General features: G+C 44.2%; 1 protein-coding gene across 2 annotated transcripts in view; it reads right to left on the reverse strand.

Moving 5' to 3' along the window:
* pif1 (PIF1 5'-to-3' DNA helicase homolog (S. cerevisiae)) overlaps window positions 1-16,142 on the reverse strand; it is a 38,647-nt gene that overhangs the window by 15,255 nt on the left and 7,250 nt on the right. For both annotated transcript variants that reach the window (XM_078219430.1, XM_078219431.1), the window contains 5 exons: window positions 15,546-15,671; window positions 14,861-15,014; window positions 12,635-12,749; window positions 10,506-10,612; window positions 6,184-6,323 (listed from right to left, as the gene is read on the reverse strand). In XM_078219430.1, the coding sequence (XP_078075556.1) occupies window positions 6,184-6,323; window positions 10,506-10,612; window positions 12,635-12,749; window positions 14,861-15,014; window positions 15,546-15,671 (642 nt within the window). The remainder of the gene's footprint in view (window positions 1-6,183; window positions 6,324-10,505; window positions 10,613-12,634; window positions 12,750-14,860; window positions 15,015-15,545; window positions 15,672-16,142) is intronic.

The following is a 16,142-nucleotide window of genomic DNA, read 5'->3' on the forward strand; positions in this document are numbered from 1 at the left end:
CACCATGCCCTCACGCTTGTGACCTCCTCCGGCCTGCAGCCCTCTGAAATCTCTGCATTCCAACAATTTTAGCACAGTCTTCATTTCAATAGCACCATGCCTTCAGCTATCAGGGTCCTAAGCTCTGGAATTCCCTCTCCAAATATTTCTACCTCTCCGCCTGATGGTATAGTGGCAATGACTAGCAATCCAGAGGCTAATACTCTGAGGCTAGAACTCTGGGGACATGGATTCAAAACCCATCGTGACAGCTGGTGGAATTTAAATTCAATAAATAGATCTGGAATCTAGAGCTAGTCTCAGTAACAGTGACCATAAAACCGTGTGGATTGTCATAAGGAACCCATCTGGTTCACTCGTCTCCTTAGGGAGAGAAACCTGCTGCCTACTACATCTCTAACTTTTCCTAATTGCAATGAAAGGTCATCAACCTGAAATGTTAACATACCGTTCATGAAGTACATCGGGGAGAAGGAAAGGAGAGGGTGCAGAATGTAGTGTTACAGTCATAGCTAGGGTGTAGAGAAAGATCAACTTAATGTAAAGTAGTTCCATTCAAAAGTCTGATGGCAGCAGGGAAGAAACTGTTTTTGAGTCGGTTGGTAGGGGACCTCAGACTTTTGTTTAAAGTTTATTTGTTAATGTCACAAGTAGGCTTACATTAACACTGCAGTGAAGTTAATGTGGGCTGATCTGGTCTACATGTGACTCCAGACCCTCAGCCATGTGTTTGACTCTTGGCTACCTCCGAAATGGCCAAGCGAGCCATTCAGTTTGAGCAACAAATGCTGGCCTAGCCAGCAGTGTCCACATCCCATGAAAGAATAAATTTTTAAAAAACACATCTCTTATTTTAAGACACTCCAATTCATCTTATCCAACAAGCTATTGGTCTTTAGTCTCCCGAGAGGATCGCTATCATATTTTGTTTGTTAATGTTCCTGGGACTGCTCAGCTCTGCCTGTAAGTATTTTGCTTCCACTGTATTAAGATGCCTGAAAATTACTTCATTTAACTCATTGCCTCCCCTTACTCTTTGCGGTTGTTCGCTACACTATCTGCCTAGCTCCTTTATCAAATATTGTCAATATTTTTAATTTTAAAATTAAAATAAATGCCCACACCGGCTACCTTAACTCCTCTCCGAATGGTCACTATATTATAAGATTTGGTCATACCTCAAAAGGACCATCTCCGTAGCTGCAGAATGGAATAATGTGTAGAGAGAAGACAGGAACAAAAATAAAGAGTATGAAGAGCGAACAAATGGCTGCAAAGGACTTCGCTCGAGACATGAAAATCTTAGGGCCGCAAACATTTCTTCTGTTCCGCCACTCCCCAATCAACATTACCACATTGACAATCCTTTTTTAAAATCTTCTCAAAACATCTACATAGAACAGTACAGCACAGAACAGGCCCTTCGGCCCACGATGTTGTGCCGAGCTTTATCTGAAACCAAGATCAAGCTATCCCACTCTCTATCATCCTGGTGTGCTCCATGTGCCTATCCAATAACCACTTAAATGTTCCTAAAGTGTCTGACGCCACTATCACTGCAGGCAATCCATTCCACACCCCAACCACTCTGAGTAATCTGATGTAAAGTTCTAATAGCGTTGACCTCCATAATAAATATATTAACTAGATTTTCTCCTATGCATTATAATAGCAAGGATTTGATCAAGAACAAACGACAAAGAACAAAGAACAGTACAGCACAGGAAACAGGCCCTTCGGCCCTCCAAACCTGTGCCGCTCCTTGGTCCAAGTAGACCATTCGTTTGTATCCCTCCATTCCCAGACTGCTCATGTGACTATCCAGGTAAGTCTTAAACGATGCCAGCGTGTCTGCCTCCACCACCCTACTTGGCAGCACATTCCAGGCCCCCACCACTCTCTGTGTAAAAAACGTCACTCTGATATCTGAGTTATACCTCGCCCCTCTCACCTTGAGCCCGTGACCCCTCGTGATCATCACCTCCGACCTGGGAAAAAGCTTCCCACTGTTCACCCTATCTATACCCTTCATAATTTTGTACACCTCTATTAAGTCTCCCCTCATTCTCCGTCTTTCCAGGGAGAACAAGCCCAGTTTACCCAATCTCTCCTCATAACTAAGCCCCTCCATACCAGGCAACATCCTGGTAAACCTTCTCTGCACTCTCTCTAAAGCCTCCACATCCTTCTGGTAGTGCGGCGACCAGAACTGGACGCAGTACTCCAAATGTGGCCTAACCAGCGTTCTATACAGCTGCAACATCAGACTCCAGCTTTTATACTCTATACCCCATCCTATAAAGGCAAGCATACCATATGCCTTCTTCACCACCTTCTCCACCTGTGTTGCCACCTTCAAGGATTTGTGGACTTGCACACCTAGGTCCCTCTGTGTTTCTAAACTCTTGATGGCTCTGCCATTTATTGTATAACTCCCCCCTACATTAGTTCTTCCAAAATGCATCACTTCGCATTCATCTGGATTAAATTCCATCTGCCATTTCTCCGCCCAATTTTCCAGCCTATCTATATCCTGCTGTATTGTCCGACAATGTTCATCGCTATCCACAAGTCCAGCCATCTTCATGTCATCCGCAAACTTGCTGATAACACCAGTTACACCTTCTTCCAAATCATTTATATATATCACAAATAGCAGAGGTTCCAGTACAGAGCCCTGCGGAACACCACTGGTCACAGACCTCCAGCTGGAAAAAGACCCTTCGACCGGTACCCTCTGTCTCCTGTGGCCAAGCCAGTTCTCTACCCATCTAGCCACCTCTCCTTGTATCCCATGAGCCTTAACCTTCTTAACCAACCTGCCATGAGGGACTTGTCAAATGCCTTACTGAAATCCATATAGACGACATCCACGGCCCTTCCTTAGTCAACCATTTTTGTCACTTCCTCAAAAAACTCCACCAAATTTGTAAGGCACGACCTCCCTCTTACAAAACCATGCTGTCTGTCACTAATGAGATTGTTCCGTTCTAAATGCGCATACATCCTGTCTCTAAGAATCCTCTCCAACAACTTCCCTACCACGGACGTCAAGCTCACTGGCCTATAATTATCCGGTTTATCCCTGCTACCCTTCTTAAATAACGGTACCACATTCGCTATCCTCCAATCCTCAGGGGCCTCACTTGTGTCCAATGAAGAGCCAAAGATTTCCGTCAGAGGCCCAGCAATTACATCTCTTGTCTCCCTGAGCAGTCGAGGATAGATACCATCAGGCTCTGGGGATTTGTCAGTTTTAATGTTACCTAAAAAACCTAACACTTCCTCCCTTGTAATGGAGATTCTCTCTAACGGGTCAACACCTCCCTCTGAGACACTCCCAGTCAACAAGTCCCTCTCCTTTGTGAATACCGATGCAAAGTATTCATTTAGGATCTCCCCTATTCCTTTGGGTTCTAAGCATAATTCCCCTCCTTTGTCCCCGAGAGGTCCGACTTTTTCCCTGACAACTCTTTTGGTCCTAACATATGAATAAAATGCCTTAGGATTCTCCTTAATCCTGTCTGCCAAGAACATTTCGTGACCTCTTTTTGCCCTTCTAACTGCCCATTTGAGTTCTTTCCTACTCTCTCTGTATTCCTCCAGAGCGCCATCTGTTTTCAGTTGCCTGGACCTAACGTACGCCTCTCTTTTCTTTTTGATCAGATCCTCAATTTCCCTGGTTATCCACGGCTCTCGAATCCTACCTTTCCTATCCTTTCTTTTTACAGGCACATGCCTGTCCTGCAGCCTTATCAACTGTTCCTTAAAAGACTCCCACATGCCAGACGTGGATTTACCCCCAAACAGCCTCTCCCAATCAACGGCCACCAATTCCTGCCTAATCCGGCTATAGTTAGCCTTCCCCCAATTTAGCACCCTACCCTTAGGACAACACTCATCCTTGTCCATTACTATCCTAAAGTTAAGAGAGTTGTGGTCCCATTTGCCACATGTTCCCCTACCGAAACTTTGACGACCTGACCGGGCTCATTTCCCAGAACCAGATCCAGTATAGCCCCCTCTCCAGTTGGGCTATCTACATACTGTTCCAAAGAACTTTCCAGTACGCATTTTACAAATTCCTCCCCATCCAGACCCCCAGCTCCAAGCACTTTCCAGTCTATACCAGGGAAATTGAAGTCTCCCACTACAACAACCCTATTTTTTCTGCACATATCCAGAATCTCCTGACATATCCGTTCCTCCACTTCCTGTAGGCTGTTGGGTGGCCTGTAGTATACCCCCAGCATAGTGATTGCACCTTTCCTGTTTCTGAGCTCCACCCACAGTGACTCAAGGTTCTTGCATTTCTTTCTGTGGGTGGCATGGTGGTTAACACAGCTGTCTCACAGCTCCAGGGACCTAGGCCTCGGGTGACCGTCGTGTGGAGTTTGCACGTTCTCCTCATGTCTGTATGGGTTTCCTCCGGATGCTCTGATTTCATTGCACACTCCAAAGATGTGCTGGTTAGGTGGATTGGCCATGTTAAATTTCTCCTTAATGTCTCAAGATGTGTAGTAAAATGGATTAGCCATGGTAAATGTGTGGGATTACAGGGATAGGGTAGGGAAGCGGGCCTGGCGAAGTTGCTCTGTCAGAGAGTCGGTGCAGACACGATGGGCTGAATGGCCTGTTCTGCGCTGTAGGGATTCTATGATTCATTGCACATTCTGCTAATATTACAGCTGCAAAGAAACATTGAACCAGTTTAACTGTATATTTACTTCTATCGTTACAGTAAATTTGGCCCACTTGGTGCAGTTGGTTAACACAATTTCCTTTCACCACTGGGAACTATCCAGACCAATAAGGTGAAGTAACCAAGTGAAATACATTCAAGCTGGACTCAATATCATTCCTACAGCAAGTGGGTCAACAACAGAAAGCTCCCCATCATTCTGCACTAAATTTGCAATCTCCTTCAAGTGGTTGTGTTGAAGTGGGTGCTCGAGGTGGAGGTCAAAAACAGATGAAACAAGCTTTACTTTGAACATAACTTGTGTCACACCAGATCTCGATAATGAAAGCATTCTACTTCCTAGCATTGAGAAAAGTAAGTGGAAAAACTGCATGCTGAGAGTAGCTGGGATTCACCACAGATCTCCATCACTCCGAAAATAAGACTTTGAAATCAGACAACAAGTATTAGCTGCTGGATCAAATTTGGACGGCAATTATTTTAATCTGACCATATGAACAAACAAACCTTGCAATCCAGTGGCACAGTGGTTAGCACTGCTGCCTCACAGCGCCAGGGACCCGGGTTCAATTCCTGGCGACATCACTGTCTGTGCAGAGTCTGCATGTTCTCCCCATGTCTGCATGGGTTTCCTCCGGGTGCTCCGGTTTCCTCCCACAGTCCAAAGGACGTGTTGGTTAGGCGCATTGGCCATGCTAAATTCTCCCTCAGTGTACCCGAACAGAGTGTGGCGACTAGGGGATTTTCACAGTAACTTAATTGCAGTGTTAATGCAAGCCTACTTATGACAATAAATCAATAAACTAAAACCTACTAACAATCAGTCATCGTATTGAGCAGTTCAGTCTCTGCCCGATCATGACAACTGTTCCCCCACAGAGCAACAAGCAGCTACATCATCAGAACATTCAAGCATTTCTCTTATCTTCACGACACGGAGTACTCTGAACACAAATGTAAAACTATTCAATTAAGAAGAAATACAAACCCAATTGTAAAGAGAAAACATATTGGGACCCATAACAGAGACTGTCTGAATAATTCAACACGACTCAATAAACACCATCTGGATGATCCATTATTGTATGATGATTATATCCGCCGAGATCCCCATGGTGTTTTACATTTCTAACGTTTCCTACTTCTGATGAAATATCACGGGCCTGAAATGTTAACTCATTTTCCCTCCACAGATGCTGCCCTAACCTGAGTATTTCCACCAACTGTTTGGATTTCAATTCTACCGCAGCACTGTTGTTCAATTAGTCCCCAAAGTTTACCCTTTGTTTACTAAGCAGCTGCTGTTGAATTACGAATAATGCTGAATGGGGATTAAAAGCATAATGGATCAGATGATCTGGATGGAAATAGGCCCAGGAGGAGTTTGCAATAAAGCCAATGCTAAGTAAATCTGTCAGCAGCACAGAATAGGCCCTGGCTGGGTCAGTTTCACATCTCTAAACAGGATCTACTCCCATTACCTGCTAACTGCTGGAGCTTCTGCTCATTGGTCAATTCCACATCATCTTTGTGCGTGCAGAGCCGTGTTGCTAGGATTCCATCTCGATCTATCTTCTGGTTGGCTGTGTTCATCAACTGGACCGCAACTTCTTCTGGGCATCTGATTTCAGGACAGATTTGTTTTTCAGGACAGCCTTAAGTGATTCCCAATATACGTCAACAGAATAATCAGACCGCACCCCCTGCCCCCCCCACAACACTTATGCTGCTTCCAGAGCAGCCAGCAGAATAACAGAAACTAGAAACAGGAGTAGGCCATTTCGCCCTTCGAGCCTGCTCCGCCATTCATTATCATCATCAAATTCAATACTGATCCCCCCTTTCCCCCCATATCCCTTGATTCCTTTAGTCCCAAGAGCTATATCTAATTTCTTCTTGAAATCGGATGTTTTGGCTTCAAATACTTCCTGTGATAGTGAATTCCACACATTCCCCACTCCCTGGGTGAAAAAATTTCTCCTCACCTCAGTTCTAAAAGGTTTCTTTTAGAAGGCACATTCCTGTAAGGATGAAGGATAAGTATGGCAAGTTTTGGGAACCTTGGATAGCCAGAGATATTGTGAGCCTAATCAAAGAGAAAAAGGAAACATTTGTCAAAGCGAGGAGGCTGGGAACACATGATGCAAGTGTGGAATACAAGGAAAGTAGAAACAAACTTAAGCAAGGAGTAAGAAGGGCTAAAAGGGATCACCAAAAAGCATTGGCCAGCAGGATTAAGGAAAATCCCAAGGCTTTTTATACATATATAAAGAGCAAGAGGGTAGCCAGGGAGAGGGTTGGCCCACTCAAGGACAAGGGAGGGAATCTATGCGTGGAGCCAGAGGAAATGGGCAAGGTATTAAATGAGTACTTTGTGTCAGTATTCGCCAAAGAGAAGGACTGTGTGAATGATGAGTCTGGGAATGGATGTGTCGATAGTTTGAGTCATGTTGAGATCAAAAAGGAGGAGGTATTGGGGTTCTTGAGAAACATTAAGGTAGACAAGTCCCCAGGGCCTGATGGGATATACCCCAGAATACTGAGAGAGGCAAGGGAGGAAATTGCTGGGGCCTTGAGAGAAATCTTTGTATCCTCACTGGATACAGGGGAGGTCCCAGAGGATTGGAGAATAGCCAATGTTGTTCCTTTGTTTAAGAAGGATCGCAAGAATAATCCAGGTAATTACAGGCTGGTGAGCCTTACATCAGTGGTAGGGAAATTATTGGAGAGGATTCTTCGAGACAGGATTTATTCACACTTGGAAACAAGTGGACATATTAATGAGAGGCAACATGGTTTTGTGAAGGGGAGGCCGTGTCTCACTAACTTGATCGAGTTTTTCGAGGAAGTGACGAAGATGATTGATGAGGGTAGGGCAGTGGATGTTGTCTACATGGACTTCAGTAAGGCCTTTGACAAGGTCCCTCATGGCAGTCTGGTGCAGAAAGTGAAGTCGCATGGGATCAGAGGTGAGCTAGCAAGGTGGATACAAAACTGGCTCGGTCAAAGAAGACAGAGGGTAGCAGTGGAAGAGTGTGTTTCTGAATGGAGGGCTGTGATAAGTGTTGTTCCTCAGGGATCAGTGCTAGGACCTTTGCTGTTTGTAATATATATAAATGATTTGGAGGAAAATGTAACTGGATTGATTAGTAGGGTTGCGGACGACACAAAGGTTGGGGGATTTGCGGATAGTGATGAGGACCATCAGAGGATACAGATCAGTTGGAGACTTGGGCGGAGAGATGGCAGATGGAATTTAATCCAGACAAATGGGAGGTAGTGCATTTTGGAAGGTCTAATACAGATGGGAAATATACAGTAAATGGCAGAACCATTAAGAGTATTGATAGGCAGAGGGATCTGGGTGTACAGGTACACAGGTCACTGAAAGTGGCAATGCAGGTGGAGAAGGTAGTCAAGAAGGCATACGGCATGCTTGCCTTCATCGGCCGGGGTATTGAGTTTAAAAATTGGCAAGTCATGTTGCAGCTTTATAGAACCTTAGTTAGGCCGCACTTGGAATATAGTGTTCAATTCTGGTCGCTACACTACCAGAAGGATGTGGAGGCTTTGGAGAGGGTACAGAAAAGATTTACCAGGATGTTGCCTGGTGTGGAGGGCATTAGCTATGAGGAGAGGTTGGAGAAACTTGGTTTGTTCTCACTGGAGCGACGGAGGTTGAGGGGAGACTTGATAGAAGTCTACAAGATTATGAGAGGCATGGACAGAGTGGATAGTCAGAAGCTTTTTCCCAGGGTGTAAGAGTCAATTACTAGAGGGCATAGGTTTAAGGTGCAAGGGGCAAGTTTTAAAGGAAATGTATGAAGCAGATTTTTTTTTACACAGAGAGTAGTGGGTGCCTGGAACTCGTTGCCGGGGGAGGTAGTGGAAGTGGATACGGTAGTGACTTTTAAGGGGCGTCTTAACAAGGACAAGAATAGGATGGGAATAGAGGGATATGGTCCCCGGAAGGGTAGGGGGTTTTAGTTAAGTTGGGCAGCATGGTCGGTGCAGGCTTGGAGGGCCAAAGGGCCTGTTCCTGTGCTGTGATTTTCTTTGTTCTTTACCCCTTATCCTCAAGCTATGACCCGTAGTTCCAGACTCCCCCACCAGTTCTGGACTCCTCCAATCCTTAATCGGTGGCTGGATAAATTCTGACACGGTTTCACCAGTCACCCTTGTCTAACTATTTTGCACCAAGTGAGCCTTGGATAGCTGATGCAGTGGCGTGGCAGTCAGTGTGGTATTCCAGTCAGATGTCCAACTTATTAAGTACTAATAGACCCACAGCAACATTCCCTCCAAGCCACACAGCAACGAGAAAGTCCCCACACAGCCTACGCACAAGTCAACCCCTTTAATTTACCCTGTTTACAAGGCCGCACAAAAAAAAATTCAAAGAAGCAACACACTTAAATAAATTGCCCATGTGCTCCAAAAAAAAAATCCAGGGAACAGAATGACAAAGGAAATAGTGTGGATCGTCTGGGTCCCATGAAGCAACTAGGCATTGCTTAGCTAATCGCCGAATCATAGATTTCTGCAGCCCAGATACTGGGCATTTTGCTCATCAAATCCACATTAGTACATTTTTTCCCACATCAAACTTTTGACGCAGATTCACTTCCTCATGTTTAATATCAATTTCAATAAACTACAGAGTGAGATAATGACAATAATGGCAATGATAATTTGGTGATCGTTTAGTCAGAGTTACATGGTGCCCAGGACACCAAGGAGGACCCTGCAGCTCTTCTTGGAATCTTTTACCTCCACCTGAAAGGGTAGTTAGGCCTTGATTTTATGTCTTAGCTCAAAGTCGCACCTTTTCTATGCAATATTGCACTGGAATATCGGGGTAGATTTTCAGGAATTTCATAGAATCCTCTGTGCAGGAGGAGGCCACTTAGTCCATCGAGCCTGCGCCGACAACAATCCCACCCAGGCCCTACCTCCATAACCCCACATATTCACCCTGCTAATCCCCCTAACACTAGGGTCAATTTAGCACGGCCAATCAACCTAACCCGCACATCTTTGGACTGTGGGAGGAAGCCGGAGCATCCAGAGGAAACCCACGCAGACACGGGGAGAACGTGCAAACTCCACACAGACAGCGACCCGAGGCTGGAATCGAACCCGGGTCCCCGGCCTGTGAGGCAGCAGTGCTAACCACTGTGCCACCGTGCCCACAACATGAACCCACAACTAACTGGTTGTGAGGAGAGAGTGCCACTCCCAGAGCCAGGGCTGGCACAATTACTCCTCATTAGAGGGATAATAACTCAGTGGCTCATATAATTTCTTCCATTAAAATGCTCCCCAAATGAAAATAATGTCCTACTGTTTTCAACAGATGCGGTGGGAGAAGGAGATAGATTTTTTTGGCCAAACTCAGTGAAGCAATCTCTAACAAAATTGAACATATTTAAATCATTACAAAACATTTATTGGGCACTTAGAAAACTTTTAGTAAGAACATAAAGTAACCTTTTAGAAATGGGAGAAGTCCATTAGCCTCAATTTTGGAAGAATCAATCACACTCACAATATCCCTCAGCCCTCCCTTTTCTCCAGTAACACAGTGAATTGCATCTTCAATTTGTTAATATGGTCTATACAAGCGGCTATATCTGATATGCTTTGGAGAGATTTTCTTTTTGTTAAATATAGCAAGCCTCATCCACCTTGATGGAATGTCTGGTTGATCCCACACATACACAAACAATCACTAATTATCACCGAAAATCGAGGTTACAAGATTTGTTTTGCAAGATACTCTGCCATGTAATAGAATACTTGCCTCCCAAGCCGAATGGCCTGCAACATTGCAATGAATTTCTTATCAGTTTGTCTTCGCACATCTGTTAGCTCCATATTCACGTGGATACACTTCTGCCAACTCTTAGCCTTAAACAAAGTATAAAGTGCATTCACTTTACTAAGCAATTAAACAGGCTCCTAAAAATCCAAGAGACTAGAGTATTATCACCTGTAAATTCTTCCCCATGTACAAAATAAATGAAACGCAGCAATGAACGCAATTATATATTCTTGGCGTTTGTTTTCCTTCCTTGTTACACTTCTTCTCCTGTCCCTCATGGTGTAAGTATCATAGAATCCCTACAGTGCAGAAGGAGGCCATTCAGTCCATCAAATCTGCACGGACCACAATCCCACCCAGGCCCTATCTCCGTAACCCCACATATTTACCCTGCTAATCCCCCTAACACTAGGGTCAATTTAGCATGGCCAATCAACACATCTTTGGACTGTGGAAGGAAACCGGAGCACCCGGAGGAAACCCACGCAGACACGGGGAGAATGTGCAAATTCCACACAGACAGTGACCCAAGGTTGGAATTGAATCCGAGTCCTTGGCGCTGTGCTAACCACTGTGCCGTCCACGCAGTGGCATAAGTAATCCCCACAGTTCATCAATTCCCTCCACTATTTTCCACTGTCTGTTCTCCTAATCTAATGGAGGACAATTAAATCGTTTGCAATTTGCAGCTCATTACCATGTTTACAACTGGCGTTACAATCTGATCCAATTTATTTTTTCAAAATCACGAGGTGACAGAGTAGATAGACAGAAACTGTTCTCATTGTCAGAAGGATTGAGAACCAGAAAACAAAATTTAAAGTAATTGGTAAAAGAACCAGAGGCAAAAATGAGGAAAAACCTTTGTTTACTCAGTGAATGGTCAGGATGTGAAACGCACTGTCTCTACATGTGGGAGAGGCAGATCTTGGCTTTCAAAACAGAACTGAACACACACCTGAAGGGATAAAACTTGCAGGGTTACAGGGAAAAGGCAAGGGACTGAGACTAAGTAAATTCCTTTTATGATAGAATCCATACAGTGTAGGAGGAGACTATTCAGCCCATCGAGTCTGCACCAATTCTCCAACACAGCGTCTTACCCAGGCCCTATCCCTGTGACCTCACATATTTACCCCACTAATCCTCCTAACCAACACATCTTGGGACAGTTAGCATGGTCAATCCATCTAACCTGCACATCTCTGGACTCTGGAAGGAAACCGGAGCACCCGGAGGAAATCCAAGCAGACACAGGGAGAATGTGCAGACTCCACACAGACAGTTACCCAGGTCAGGATTGAACCCATGTGCCTGGCGCTGTGAGGCAGTAGTGCTGACCACTGTGCCACCATGCTGCCCTAGAATAGATCTAGCACGGATACAATGAGCTGAATGTTCTTGTTCTGCGCCGATATCATTCTTAATTCTATTAGACAAGACCTCAATAAAGATTCCCAAATCTAGTCAGATCGGGTGACACCCTCCTACACTCTACAACTTGTTCAAGCTGACCATTTTACTTTTCCCACCCGAGGACAGTGTGTGGCTACCAAAGCGTTTGAACACAAAACACAATAAACTTGCAACAAAAATCCACAAAACATCACCTGTGCTTAAAAGGAGTAGCTGATGCCATATCAAGAGTTGATGCTGAATCATTGGACATTTTAACATGTTAATATATTCCAAAACAGTAACGCCAGCAATTCTCAATGATGTACATAACAGATTACATGTCGACAACTCGTAATCATAGAAATCATAGAAACCGTACAGTGCAGAAGGAGGCCATTCAGCCCATCAAGCCTGCACCGACAACAATCCCATCCAGACCCTATCCCCGCAACCCTACGTAATTACCCTGTTAATCCCCCTAGACACCAAAGGGGCAATTTATCCTGGCCAATCCACCTAACCTGTACATCATTGTCTGTTGGGTATAAGCTGTGCAAGAAGCGGGCACTCTGAACGATGCCCAAAACCCAAGCAGGTTTCATCGTACTGAGCGTTGCTTTGGAAACAAAGGTGGTGGAATTCTATTTATTTTGCAAAACATGGAAACCCCTTTGATTAAAAAAAAGGGTTGGGATTAGTTATCTCATTACCTGGAAGCAAAACTTGTATTTCTCCTTCTTTCGGGATACAGGGGGAAGCTGTAGAAAATCTCCGCAAACTATCAGCTGGATTCCACCAAATGGCTCGTCGCATTGCCGAACGATCCTGCAATAAACGGAACACTGAACCAACTCAAGACACTCAGCAACCAGTGATTACAAAGGAATGGGGCACTCATCCATACGCACGAAAAGGCTCTTCATCTTTTTACATCAATTTAAGGACATTTTATCTGCTCTAATACTTGGGATTTTCAGAGCCTTATTCAATCATGTTGTAATTAAGATCTATTAAAATTGTTGCCAGTGTTTTTTGTGTCAAAGATCATGATACGTATGCCATGTTCTGCACTGCTGTTGTCCACAAATAAACTGCAGCCTCTATCAAGTTTCATCTGAGATACGGCACAGTGGCACAGTGGTTAGCACTGCTGCCTCACAGCGCCAGGGACCCAGGTTGGGTCATTGTCTGTGTGGAGCTTGCCCGTCCTCCCCGGGTCTGCGTGGGTTTCCTCTGGGTGCTTCGGTTTCCTCCCACAGTTCAAAGATATGTAGGTTACCTGGATTGGCCATGCTAAATTGCCCCTTAATGTCAGGGGAGCTAGCTAGGGAAAATGCATGGGGTTATGGGGATAGGGCCAGGGTGGGATTGTGGTCGATGCAGACTCGATGGGCCGAATGGCTTCCTTCTGCACTGTAGGATTCTATGATTCTATGAGAGAGATTAAAACACAAGCCAATAGTGAGATCTACGGTAACAAGTACCATCTGAAAACCTCAGTGTCACTACACTAGAAAACCCTTTGTAATCACAGCCATTTCCGTTTACTGTATTAACAAATTCCATTTATACAGTGCCTTTAATATAGAAAAACGTCCCATTACGCATCACAGAAAATAATTAACGGTAAGCCAAAGAAAGAAATATTACGACAGGTTATAAAAGGCTTGGTGATAAAGATAGCTTTTACGGACGGTATTGAAGGAGAATAGGAATGTGGGAAAGCAGGAGGGAATTTCGGGGCATGAGGCCAGGGTGTCTGAAGGCATAACCACCAATGGAGGAGTGAGATGCAGAAACTAGGAGCAGGAAATGGCCGTTTGGTGCTTCGAGCCTGCCCTGCCATTCAGTATGATCATTGCTGATCTTTTATCTCAATGCCAGAGAGGAAGAGGCCACAGTCAAGAGTTCAGGGAAGAGAAAGGGTCTTGAACGGATGAAAATTTTATATTGAATGCTGAATGACAGAGCTCATGTATGTTACCTGGGGGCAAGAGTGAGGGTGAGGTGGGCTTGGTGCAGGGCAGGATATAGGCAGCAGGTGGAATTGAAGTTTACAGAGTATACAGGATAGGAAAACAAATTAGAAGGCCAATTGTAGAGTCAAGATTGGAGGTGACAAAGGGCATCAATTGCGAGTTTCAACAACTGTTGGGCTGATAATACAGGTGGAAATAAGCAGCTTTTGTGATGCAAGGTATATAGAGTCAAATCAAGGTTGAACAGAACACCGAGATTACAAGCAATCGGAGATGGTCAAGGCTGAGTCAGTGACAGGGGTACGGATATTGTGGTAGGGGCAAAACATGATGGCTTCACTGAGACTCGGCTAAGATAAGCAGTCTGACAATACAGAGACAGTGAAGAGATTGATTGGTGCCAGTGAGGTAGAGCTGGGTATTGTTTAGCGTACAAGTGCCTTTGAATGATGGCACCAAATTAGACCATTTTATGAAGCTCGTCCGAGAAATATCATCAGCATCATGATACTTAAATAGAAAGCAAACTGGGAAATCATTTTCAGCTTGTTAGCAGTGTTATACTCTCAGAAACCATGCAACCGTAACAGATTTTTAACAATATAGGGTTATCAGAAAGAACATCATTTACGGTATTGCACTCAGACACAAATTGCACATTTGATAAGCTCCATGGAGTGATGAATACCAATAAAACAGCAAAAACTGGAACATTAGTGACCTAGGTACAATCAGCTTACAAAATAGATCTCTATTGTGTGAAAACAATCTGCACAAGCCAGATGCTTTCTCATAAGGAAGGTGGTCACACACCTTCTAACAGCATCTCCGCTTAGCCACTGACAGGGTGTAGCAGTGATAACATTACAATACGTGTTCCTACTCAAAGCCAGGGATGCTTAAAGAGATGGAAAAATAAATAACTGTACTAATGGTCTTGCAGCTGCTATGACATACCTGGCCACTGCTTCAAGTTTGTCAAAGAATTCTCCTTCTATCATAGAGATTTCATCTATGATAAGGTGTCTGCAGCTTTGCCACTGTCTGAGAATCCCAGATCTCTGAGCCAGCTCTACGCACTGTTGCAGGGGAGCTTTTCCTGAACCGATTCCTAACAACAACAAAATAAATAAAATTTGTAGCACATATAAGAGACGGGGGTATCCACTCTGTTCCTCTCACTATCTCAAATCTCATCAAAGTCTGAACTTATACATTCATTCATGGCAACATTTTAATTATTTGCAACATTCAAAATGTGGATAAGAATCAAAAATAGATGGCAGTGGGAAGAGAGCAGTATATATTCGAGCATTGGCCAGCACAAACTTGATAGGATGAATAGCCTCGGTCCATGTTTTGAACCTCCACAGTTTGAGAGAATTGTTTATATAGTCGCTGGTCACTTGAAAATACAAAACTAAATGTTCGAGTCCAAAACAAGTGGATCATCAGGTGCATGGTATCAGTGAACATTAGTTTGATGAGAGGCACGGTTAAGTTTCTAACTCCACCATGTGCAGTGCAAATTGACTTCGATCCCTTTGACAATCCTGTAGCAAAAATATAATTTAATGAACTTTCTCAAATCCCTAGTCTTCCGCGGTTAACACAGAGGATTGTGCTGTGGGGCATACCAGACCTGCAAATGCATGCAGAGTTGTTCCTCCAATGTGACAGGCAGCCACCCCGGTACTCGCTGTGGCGTAGGTATTTTTGGGGGGCAATGCTCCCACAATCCTCTTCAGTAAGAAGGATTTTCCTGTTCCTTGAATTAAAGTTAAAAAGAAAGTCAGTGGTCAGGAAAGTACAAATTTGTACACATCGTGAGAAGAATCAGCTTTAGGTGGCACTTTACCACAGTCAACATCATAGCTTTGAAATAGGGTACAGATCTGTCAACTCTGTCTTAAGAATATGCACGCGATCAAATCTCAGAAAGTTACCCTGTATAACATTTCTGTTCCTCATGTTAGCCTTGCTCTTCTCTGAGCAACACTTGTCACTTTACCTCCAGTCAATGCCTACCCATAATAAGCACTGCCTTGTGAATATTTAATCACAAAATGCTGATTTACCTACAGCTAACTTTCCTTCCATTCTTCAAGAACTAACCAGGCAAGAATAAGTTTGGTAAAAGAAAATTACTGTGGATGCTTGAATATGAAATCAAAACAGAATCATGGAATCACAGAGCCCCTAACAGTGCAGAAGGAGGCCATTCGGCCCATTGAGCCCA

The sequence above is a fragment of the Mustelus asterias genome, chromosome 8 (genome assembly GCF_964213995.1).
Source record: "Mustelus asterias chromosome 8, sMusAst1.hap1.1, whole genome shotgun sequence".
Taxonomy (NCBI): Eukaryota; Metazoa; Chordata; class Chondrichthyes; order Carcharhiniformes; family Triakidae; genus Mustelus; species Mustelus asterias.